Here is an 11,247-nt window from a genome sequence, read left to right as displayed (position 1 = left end):
CCACTTCACCCAGCCTCAATAACTTTTTTTATTTTTGAAATAGGGTCTCGCTCTGTTGCCCAGGCTGGAGTACAGTGGTTTCATCATAGCTCACTGCAGCCTCAGTCTCCTGGGCTCAAGAGTCCTCCTGCCTATAGGCCAAGCCACCACGCCCAGATAATTTTTCTATTTTTTTGTAGAAACAGATCTCACTCTTGCTCAGGCTGGTTTCAAACTTCTGCTCCTCAAACAATCCTCCTGCCTTGGTCTCCCAAAGTGCGAGGATTACAGGTGTGAGCCACCGCACCAGGCCAAGAACTTTTGATAAGAAGGGGAGAGTTTCTTTGGATAGTGGGCTACCTCAAGCCAACAAGCAGGAGAGTAGAAAGGAGGTCAGAGACAGAGATCTCAGGAGAAAGAGGGGCAGAAGGGTGGAGGCAGGAGGGTGAGTGGAGGTAGCCAGGGCCTAGGGAAGCTGGCAAAGGCAAGGTGGCAGCCTTCGGGGAGGATTACTCTGATGCCTGGCAGGCTGGTGCAATGGTGAGGATGACAGACATAGGACAGAGCCAAGAGGGTTGAGTGACATTGGGAATAAAAGAAGACTCCTGCCCTGGCAGCCACAGAAGGTCTTCCTTGATGGACACATGACACTGATGGGAACCGGGAGGACAGATACCCATTGCACCAGGGCCCAGTTCTGCTCCCTTTCTCTCCACTCTGGTTTGGAAAGCTAGTAGCTCTTTCCACTGGCAATCTGAAGCCCAAATTTCGTCTTTTTTCCTGGCCAATAAAAACTGCATCCAAGGCGATGAAAATGGCTTCTGCAGACATAGTCAGCAGGTTCCTAGCAGAGTGGAAGGAGTTTCTCTAGGCAAGAAAACAAATCTGAGGAAAGAGGGGGACTTATTTTTAAGATGAGACAAATTTGAGTGGGTTTCACTGACCTCTCACTTATCCAGCCCTTTAAATACTGGCTTCGCAGTGGCTTCTCAGGGCGAGGGCAGTTCCAGAGGGAGTAAACGGGATCCATCCCCAACCCTGCTTTGAATAACCCTGCTTCAAGCTCTTCAGCTAGCAGTGAGCATTTACCTGGAAGCCATGGCATGTAGGGGCGGGGGGCATGTGTGCGTGTGTTATGTTAGCAGGCTCAGAAGCCCTGGAGAGTCATCAAATCCTCCAGTTGGATGATTCCTTCCCAACAGATAGAGACCCTGAGAGTTTTATGACTTGTCACAGGCCAGCAGCATGTTGGGCTGCTCTGGGCCCTGCCACCCTAGGAGCCGCTGAGGTACAGGCTGGGAGATGAGGCGGAGGCCCTCCACTTTCACCTCCTGAGGCTTAGAAGGGTGGTGGAGAGCAATAAGGGGCGCGGCTGATGTCCCTTCCACTTCACAGCTCAAGAGGAATGAAAGAAGCCGGGAAAAATGGTGTCTGGACACACTATTCAACCTGGGTGTCCCAGGGCGACTGTGGCAGGAAGACATGGCTGAAGAGTCCTTGGGTGAGTAGGACTGTGCCTTTTGGAGCACGGGTGTCTGGAATAAGAGGACAATCTTAGGAGAAAGCTGACCCTGGCTGTGGAGGTAAGAAGAGATGGGCCCACAGCCCTGGGTGCCCTTAAATGCCAAGAGACAGGTCTAGGGACATAGATGAGTATTTGGAGGCCCAGAACATGTGCATGCATGTGGCTACACAAGCACCTGCTCACCCTCACAGGCACACACCACACAAACGCAGGCACACACGCACATGCCACCCAGGTGTAAATACTCCGGCAGACACACACTGACATGCTAATGTTCGCAATTCCAGACATAGGCGCACACACACACACACACACACACACACACACAAGCACATGAGCACACTCACAGGTACACACTCACACACAGGCAGGTACACACTCATGCAGGCACACACGTAAAGGCACACGCATGGGCAACACATAGGTACACAGGAACATGCACACACCCAGACAATCCCATGCATACCCAGGCACGCACTAAAGAGCACAGGCACACACACACACACACACACACACACAAACACACACACCGTAACTCAAACACCAGCCACCCAGGCCCCTTGAGAGCCTCCTGGCTGGCTGCCCTGAGTAGTTTGCCCTGGGCTGCAGCCCAGGCCCTCCCCCTGCCCCGCCCCACGCCCAATTGGCTGTATAAATTCCCTCCCTTTAACCCTTCCCCGGCATAGCTGTCTCATCGCCTCTGCCTGCTCCTAGCAAACCCATCCAGACCGGAGCATACCAGCCAGCAGCATGGGTAAGGAGGGCGCTTGCCGGTACATTGCCCACCATGAATTTGGAGGGCCCTACCTCCAGGAGAGGACAGACAACCCCGAGGGGCAGCTAGGGGAGGGGCTGGTGGACTCTGCGTCATTGTCCCTACCCTGCACACTGCCCCCTGCATTTCCCAGCTTAGCCAAAGTTTCTGGGGAAGGAGCACAGAGGGACTGCTGGGAAGGGAGGTCCTGGGCTCCCACATAGCTCCATCCAGCAGGGGCTGAAGCCGGGGGTGCCCTTCTGCAGCTGAGACAATCAGGTGGGGAGCTCTGACCGTAGGAGAGAGACAATCCTGATTTCTTACAGCAGGGAGTAGGGAACCTGAGCCTTCAAGATCAGTGCCCCTGCCCCTCAAGCCCCCAGTTCTCCTACTCCTCCACCCATGCGTTCCTGGAGTGAACTCCAGGAGGAGTCTGAGCAGGCTGAGGAGAAGTCTGGGTTGGGTTGGGTTGGGAGCACTGAGGTCCCTGCTCCCCTGGAGCTGGCTCTTCCCTGGGCTGGCAGAATGCCCAGCAGCCAGCCTCGCCTGGAAAACCCAGTTGAACCTGGGCACAGTGGTGCACACCTGCAGTCCCAGCTGCTGGGAAGATCACTTGACCCCAGTGTTAGGGTGGAAAGCCTAGTAGCTGCTCACGGTGCGGGTGGAGAAAGATTTCTCATGCAGAGATGAAGATACATAAAAGTTAAAAAGTTTATTTTATCTTCTTAGGAAGAGAGAGATTGAGAGAGTGAGAGAGACAGAGGAAAGAGAGGGAGAGCAGGGAGACGGCATGGCATCCCAAAACCAGAGAAGGGGGTACCAGCACTGAGGCCAAGTGGCTTGCTGATTTTATGGGGACAAAAAGAAAGGAAAAATATAGTGATTGTCGTCAAATGAATCAGTTGAAACAGAAGTGGCTGCTACGAGATGTCTGGTTGTCCCTCTTTCTTGTTTTCTCTGCTCCTGGAGACTTGGTTATCTCTGAAATGTAGTCGAGCTTATCCCAGGGGATGTGATTTTGCCCCTGAGATATGGCTTGGGGCAGGAAACTGAGGCCTGGAGTTGCTCCCCTGCTGTCCGTCCTGGGGCTTCTCAGGATCTCCTGGAGGTTATACAGCCAGGGAATGTGAAGAGAAAGGTTTCTGTCTCCTTTCTGTCTGTCGGGCTGCTTGCTGGTGTTTGTGAAAATGGAACCCTACAAGACATCTCCCAGCTGGGGAGAGAAAAAGTGGGGAGAGCTCAGGATTGATCTTTAGCTGTTATTAGAAAATTGGGGGGTTAGATATTTTCCTGTTATTTCAGCAAAACCACCCCTTTCACCCAAGAGTTTGTGACCAGCCTGGGCAGCATGGCGAGACCCTGTCTCAAAAAAAGAAAAAAGAAACAATTGAGGTTTCCCTGGGTTCAGTTCAAATCCACAGAAGCTCAGGGACCTTGCTTGAGGTGCTTAAGACAGGCGGGTATTTCCCAGAAAGAGCAACGATTCTCCCTGGGACGGAGTGTCAGGCAGCGCTGACCCTAAGCAGTGGGGGGTCGGGGAGCTGTGAGGGTAGACGCTGTGGACTGGGCAACATCTCCTTCCACCTGTGTCTCTCTCTCTGTCTCTCTGTGGCTTTGTGGTGTTTGTATCTCTGTCTTGACGTTTTGGAGTTTTTTAATCTCCTTCCCCTTCTGTGTCCAGCAACCTCCTTCCCCTTTGGCATCGGTGCCAAGCCTTGACAGAGCTAGGTTGTGTTGCAGAACGAGTCTCCCTAATCTCTTTGGACTGGGCCTCTCTCACCCTGCCCCCACCCCAGCCCTCTCTTGGGGCACCAAGCACAGGCTGGCATTCTCCCTCCTCCGGCACAGCCCTACCCATATTTATCCAACACCTCACCTTGATGGAAATGCTTTAGAATACATTGTTTCTTCTGCCCCATATTTATGCAACACTTTTGTGAAAGTACTTTTGAATATGTTATCTTATTTGACTTTCACATCTACCTAAAGTAGGTAGGATGTTACTATTACCTCCTTTTAGCAAATGAAGGGGAGAAAATGGAGAATGTCCATTTTCTTGAACTTGAAACCAGTTTTCCAGACTCTCAAATGCTGCTGTTGCCTCTCAGCTTCCTAAGTCACTTGGCTGCTACGAGTGGGGGTTGGGCACCCGTGGAGGCTCCACTCTGGCTACTCCTGGCTCCCCACTTGCAAGCCCAGCCCTGGCCAGACCTGCGCGGGACAGGGCAGGGGGCAGTGCCCAGGCCTGTGAACTCCATGCGAGGATTTCTTTCAGCCTGCGGCTCCCTCTGGGCTATTCGTCAGCCCTTCTCCCCTGTTCATCACCCCTCTGATGCTGGGGTCCTGGCAGCTGTGATGTCCCAGCCCTCCTTCACAGTGCCGACTTTGGCCCTGTGGATTAGTGTGGTCTTTCTTGCCAGATTTCAGGGACAGGGAGGGCCTCTGAGCTCTCCAGAGTTGGGCCAAACTCTTACTTTACAGACAAAGGAAGTGGGGCCCACCCAGAAGTAGAAACTGGCCTCAGGACACCCAGCTGGCCCTGGCTGGCAGCCTGGGATCAAGACCCAGGGAAGAGAAAAGCAAGAAGTGTCCCGGCCCCTGGTCTAGACAGTTTGGTGAGGGAGCTGAGCAGGCCCCACTGCCACTCCCTAAGAGCGGGTCCCCAGAGCAGCCCGGGCTTCCCGTGCTTCTGCCAAGCTAGCGCAATGCTGCATACGTCACAGCCCCTCTTGCCTGTGTCTCATAAAGGCCCACTGTGGTATTCGTATTGTCCTCTTTTTACAGAGGATGCAGAGATTGAGGCTGGGGTGGGGGCCGGCTTGAGTACTTTGCCCACGTTCCCATGGCTAGTCCGTGGCGGGCTGAGGTCAGGACCCAAGTCGGCGTCATAACCACTGCACCACACAGCCTGGGCTGCACCTGCCCTCCTGCCACCCTCCCCTGGGCCCTGCCAGAGTGTCTGTCCACTGCAGGTCATGTCTCTCCAGCTCTTCCTGCCACACCCTCACATTCCCCTGGGTTCTGAGGGGGCCAGAGTGATGGGGCTGAAGAGGGGGGACCTGCCTGGCCCACCAGGGCAAGTGCTGCGGGACATAGGGAGGGAACCTTCAGCCTCCGGTGCAAAGTCCAGCCAAAGTACCCCCATTGTTTCTGCAGCTACCGAATGTGGGAAGTGCGGACCTGGCTACCCTACCCCTCTGGAGGCCATGAAAGGTAATCGCCGAAGGTCTGGAAGCCGGCACCCCTCTCCTGAGTCCAGGGCTGGTGGGGTTGGGGGTACCTCAGATCTGGCCTCCACCCTCTGGCACACCCAGGGCTGCACCTGCCATTCCTTCCCACCCTGCCAACCCCACTGCCTGCTTTCTACCCTCCAGGACCCCGGGAGGAGATTCTCTACCTGCCCTGCATTTACCGAAACACGGGCACTGAGGCCCCAGATTACCTGGCCACCGTGGATGTTGACCCCAAATCTCCCCAGTATTGCCAGGTGAGGTGAGACTTAGGCATCAGCTACCTTGAGACCCCTCTGGCCCTGGCCCTGGAGCTGCCGTTCCCCAGCTCCATCCTTCTTGGCCCTCCCTGGGTATGGTTGTGTAGGCTGTTCACTGCACCGAGGACAAGGGCAAGGGGAGTGCTAAAATCCAGCTTGTGCTACACTGTCAAACCAAATGGGTTGGGGGCAGGGGGCGCCTCTTCCAAAAGCAGAGAGGCATGGCCTGGTGGAGCACCACCCGCTATGTCCCCATCCTAGGTTATCCACCGGCTGCCCATGCCCAACCTGAAGGACGAGCTGCATCACTCAGGATGGAACACCTGCAGCAGCTGCTTCGGTGACAGCACCAAGTCGCGCACCAAGCTGGTGCTGCCCAGTCTCATCTCCTCCCGCATCTACGTGGTAGACGTGGGCTCGGAGCCCCGGGCACCAAAGCTACACAAGGCACGTCCTCTGCCCTTGCCGGCTCAGAGACCCTGATGCACCTGCAGCCCTCAGCAGCCTATAGGCAGGAAGCCAGCCCTAAACCAACTGCCTCTGGCTCTTGCACAGAATCTTGTTCAGCAATGGGGAGGGAACTGAGACCTCAGAGGAGAGTTACCTGGGCTTACTGGGCTGTCACCATCCAGCACCATGGGCCAGGATGGTGAGAAGAGAGAGAAGAGGGAGGCGGTTTCCTATGTCACACTGGGAGAGGGAGGGAGGCTTTTTTTCCCACCCAGTTGTGAGCTCAGGACTTCCCTTAGGCAGGAGTCTCCAGTCCTTCCTCTCAACACTTTGTTCAGTACCTTCTTGGGGCCAGGCACTCACTGTTGGCTGCTGCTGATACAAAGTTGACACTGGCATCAGCCCAGCCCAGAAGGAGCTTATGGTCTCACAGGGCTGTGAATGCCTTCAGGACCGACAAAGGGAGAAGTCAGTGCTTCCGCCTGGGGAGTTATTAACAATCTCTGACTTTCCCTTGGTGCTCTGTGGAAGTTACCAGACTGAACTCTGCCATATCCTCATAGGAAGAGTTGTGTCCCTGTTCTGAAGGAAAAGAGGACAGGCTTGGCAGATGGAAGTAGGGGACTATGAGGGTGAAGGGTGGGGACTCTCAGCCCTGTAAGATTCTCATGCCGTTCCCCACCCCTGCCCAGGTCATCGAGCCCAAGGACATCCAAGCCAAGTGCGGACTGGCCTACCTCCACACCAGCCACTGCCTGGCCAGCGGGGAGGTGATGATCAGCTCCCTGGGAGACCCCAAGGGCAATGGCAAAGGTACCAGCGGCTCTGTGTGCTCGTGAAAACTTCCACAGCTATGAAAGGAGGGAAGCCTCTGTCTGCAGGAGGAGCAGACCACAAGCTGGGGGAGGAATAGAATGACCTCCCAGGGAAAACCAACAGCCTGGGTCCCATCCAATGCTTAAAATGTTAGCAAGTAGCTTCAGTTGTTTTGATTATTTCTATGGAGATGAGCCTTGACTGATTAATTTGTTTAAAAGTTATAGTCAGAACAGTCATCCATGGGGAATGTGAGTACAGACATGGCCCCAGAAAACACATACATTTAGTAGCAGCCTTTGTGATATATGAGCGTATCTCACAATCTTTGGGATTCTTAATCTCCACATTTGCTAACTCATTACAGTGTGATCAGAGCTGACACTTATAACATGTCTACCGTGTGCTAGTGTAACCCCTGTTTTGCAGATAAGAAAGCTGGGGCACAGACTGGTTAAAAAACTTACTCAAGGTCACACAGCTAATAAGTCACAGAGCTGGAACTCAAACCCAGCAATCTGCGTCCAGAGTCTATGTCCTGCTTCTCCCAGAGCCTCATCTATTTCATCAGAACCCTCCCTCCGAGGGCTTGCAGGGGGCCCTCAGCTAAGGTCATCCAGCTCGGGTTACTGCACTAGACTCCATATGACTGCTTTGTCCAGGAGACGGGAGGAGTGTGACATTCCTAGACTTCATAACAGTTGGAATAGACATCTGGTTGTATTTGCAAGGATGTAGCAAGTTGTCATAACATACTCACTCATCAAGGGAGCAACATATTGGGCATTTGAGTTGAATTACAAATAAATATATTTTCACTGTCCTATTAAAAAAATGTAGTGAGCAGAATGGAGCTTAGGCTGTGGGAAGAATCCCACTCCAGAAGGACGAGGCTGGGCAAGGATGCTGAGTCCCAGATCTCTTGGCTCAAGGGAAGAAAAATTTCCCCTGTGGTCTGGCAGAGTGATGAGGTTGATGGGAGATGGGGCACTAGAGTAAAAGCCTCCACCTCCCACCTGGGCCTCTGGGTGGGACCCCTTGAACACCTAAATTTAAGGAGCTGGCAAACCCAGAGGCAGGAGAGGCAGGCAGCGGGCTGAGGGGCTCCCGGACATCCCTAGGTGAGGGCTGGGAGGGGTTGTGTCTCCACTATCTCTACCTGCCCCCCCACTTCCTTCCCTGCTCAGGGGGTTTCGTGCTGCTGGATGGGGAGACATTTGAGGTGAAGGGGACGTGGGAGCAGCCTGGGGGTGCTGCGCCAATGGGCTACGACTTCTGGTACCAGCCTCGACACAATGTCATGATCAGCACCGAATGGGGACCTCCCAATGTCCTTCGAGATGGCTTCAACCCCGCTGATGTGGAGGCGGGTGAGAATCCGCCCGTGCGTGGGCAGGAACCTTGGGCCCACAGCCCCTGCTTTCTGCACTGAGACCCCACTCCAAACCTCCAGCCCCCTCACTTCCCTCATGTGGCCCCGGACTCAGGGTGATGGTATAGGACGTGCTGCACGCTCAGACTCGCCCACGTGCCCTTCTGATCCCTCCCACCCGTTTTTCAACCTCCTGCCCCAGCCCTTGCCCCTGCCCTCCTGCCCTGATCCTGAGCCCATCCTCTGTCCCCACCCACCCCAGGGCTGTATGGGAGCCACTTACACGTGTGGGACTGGCAGCGCCATGAGATTGTGCAGACCCTACCCCTGAAGGACGGGCTTATTCCCCTGGAGATCCGCTTCCTGCACAACCCGGACGCTGCCCAGGGCTTCGTGGGCTGTGCCCTCAGCTCCAACATCCAGCGCTTCTACAAGAATGAGGTGACATGTCCTCTGGCCTTCTGCTCCCAGCAGTCATGTCAGCACCCCTGCCCGGGTCCCACCGGCCCAGGCTTCTCCAGCAACAAAAACACGAGGCCACATGCTCTGCCTGCCTCTCTTCTCTCAGTGCTAGGCCACCTTCCACCTGAACCCTAAGTGGCCATGTTTATTCACTCATTCAGAAACTATTTAGTGAGCTTCCTTCTGTGGTGGGTACTGTGCTGTGTGCTGGGAATGCAGGCGTGAAGCCCACCTTAAGGGGCCTGCATGCAGTTGGACCCTACTGGCAAGAAGACCCGATGTGACCCCCGGCCCCCAATTCTGATAAGCTCACCTCTCTGCCTCCTGTCCTCACCCTGCCCCTCTTGCCCCAATGTAGGGAGGTACTTGGTCAGTGGAGAAGGTGATCCAGGTGCCCCCCAAGAAAGTGAAGGGCTGGGTGCTGCCTGAGATGCCAGGTGAGTGCCTGGGAAATCAGAAGACTGGCTCCTAGCCTGAGAAACAAAAGTCCTTAAAGACTCTGACCTCAGTCACACCCACTCCCCCCAGGCCTGATCACTGACATCCTGCTGTCCCTGGATGACCGCTTCCTCTACTTCAGCAACTGGCTGCATGGGGACCTGCGGCAGTATGACGTGTCGGACCCGCAGAGGCCCCGCCTCACCGGACAGGTGGGAGCAGACGTCAGGGAGGAAGGAAAGACAAGAGGGTGGGGAGGGGGCAGAGGGTACAAACTGCCTAGGGATGACAGAGGAGGTGCAGGAAAAGCAAAAGATGGGCAGAGGGACAGTGCAGGCCCAGCACTATGGGGCCCAGGCCAGGCTTGGGGAAGGTGTCTGGATGGAGGGAGGGATCCTGAAGCGAGCTGCTCTGGCTTCCACACCTCCCACCTTGTCCTCCTTCGTCCTCCGCCTCTCCCCACCAGATCTTCCTTGGGGGCAGCATTGTTAAGGGAGGCCCTGTGCAAGTGCTGGAGGACCAGGAACTAAACTCCCAGCCAGAACCCCTGGTGGTCAAGGTAAGGGCCTCTCCCCCTACTCCCGGGACCCCTCGGACCCGGACTTGAGGAGTATGGGGGCAGCTTCTAAGCAGGCTCTGGGGGTTGGGGTGGTACCTGGGACCCACTCCTAGGATCTGTGTGTCACCCTGGAGTCTGACCTCTGGTTTTCTCAAGGGGAAACGTGTGGCTGGAGGCCCTCAGATGATCCAGCTTAGCCTAGACGGGAAGCGTGTCTATGTCACCACATCGCTGTACAGTGCCTGGGACAAACAGTTCTACCCTGATCTCATCAGGTGAGAGGCAGACTGCTCGGGCTCGCCTTCCCAGCCCTCCTCTCCCAGAGGGGTCATTTGGCTTTCTGAAGCCTCCTCAGGGACCCACCTGCACCTCCCCGGACAGATGGCCCCTTCAGAGCCTGTTCCGTGGGTTCCTTGGGAACCCACCACCTACTCTCACAAAATCGAGGGAAGGGGGTGGCCACCTCTGACCTCTCCTTTACCCCCTTCTCCTTTTCCACCAGGGAAGGCTCTGTGATGCTGCAGATCGATGTAGACACAGTAAAGGGGGGGCTGAAGCTGAACCCCAACTTCCTGGTGGACTTTGGGAAGGAGCCCCTCGGCCCAGCCCTGGCCCATGAGCTCCGCTACCCTGGGGGTGACTGCACCTCTGACATCTGGATCTGAAGTCCACCCCTCACAACCCACGCCCCACATTCGAACCCCTCACTTCTTCAGGGACCTGGCTTCACTCTGCTCTCTCTTGCCCCTGGCAGCTTGTCCCACCACAGCCACACTGAGCCTGTTGAAACATAGTAAGTCATATCTCCATTTACTGACCACTGCTGCTTCTTTCACTGTGCTGTTTTTACATGAGCTCTTGGAAGCACCAAGAAATAAACAGGTGAACCTATTCCTCGGACTGCCCGCCTCATCTTTGGGGGTATGGGGCGCACGATTCCTCCTCTGCTGACCCTTTGTGTCTTGTGTGTGAAAGGGATGAAGAGGACTCTGGGGGGGGTTATGGTGACTAGTTCAAACCAGTGATTCCAACATGATGCTAGTGATGCCCAAATCTCACTGTTATGGCCAGACAGAACCCAAAGATTTTGGGGGTGATTGTCACAAGGAGATCTGGGGGAAAGAATGTAAATCACTGTTTCTAAACTTCTTTAAAAAAAATCTGTGTTTTTTTTTTTTTTTTTTTTTTGAGACAGAGTCTCATTCCGTTGCCCTGAGTAGAGTGCTGTGGCATCATCATAGCTCACAGCAACCTCAAACTCTGGGGCTCAAGCAATCCTCCTGCCTCAGCCTCCCAAGTAGCTGGGACTACAGGTGTGCACTACCACACCCAGCTAATTTTTCTATTTTTAGTAGAGACGGGGTCTCACTCTTGCTCAGGCTGGTCTCAAACTCCTGAGCTC

General features: G+C 54.9%; 1 protein-coding gene across 1 annotated transcript; it reads left to right on the top strand.

Moving 5' to 3' along the window:
* Window positions 1–2,181: 2,181 nt before the first annotated feature.
* On the top strand, window positions 2,182–10,736 carry SELENBP1 (selenium binding protein 1). Its single transcript, XM_045545076.1, has 12 exons — window positions 2,182–2,258; window positions 5,415–5,471; window positions 5,633–5,745; window positions 6,010–6,195; window positions 6,891–7,011; window positions 8,202–8,384; window positions 8,649–8,827; window positions 9,207–9,285; window positions 9,377–9,498; window positions 9,753–9,845; window positions 10,002–10,120; window positions 10,348–10,736. The coding sequence occupies exons 1-12, from the start codon at window positions 2,255–2,257 to the stop codon at window positions 10,508–10,510; spliced, it is 1,419 nt and encodes a 472-aa protein (XP_045401032.1). The 5' UTR covers window positions 2,182–2,254; the 3' UTR covers window positions 10,511–10,736.
* Window positions 10,737–11,247: the final 511 nt, after the last annotated feature.

The sequence above is a fragment of the Lemur catta genome, chromosome 3, assembly GCF_020740605.2.
Source record: "Lemur catta isolate mLemCat1 chromosome 3, mLemCat1.pri, whole genome shotgun sequence".
Classification (NCBI taxonomy): domain Eukaryota; kingdom Metazoa; phylum Chordata; class Mammalia; order Primates; family Lemuridae; genus Lemur; species Lemur catta.
The sequence above is the reverse complement of the archived record's forward strand: the minus strand, read 5'-3'. Positions and strand labels throughout refer to the sequence as shown.

Coding starts and splice junctions, on each gene's coding strand:
- SELENBP1 (XM_045545076.1), top strand. Junction 5,472..5,632: donor CCCTCTGGAGGCCATGAAAG/GTAATCGCCGAA, acceptor TCTACCCTCCAG/GACCCCGGGAGGAGATTCTC. Junction 9,846..10,001: donor CAGAACCCCTGGTGGTCAAG/GTAAGGGCCTCT, acceptor GGTTTTCTCAAG/GGGAAACGTGTGGCTGGAGG.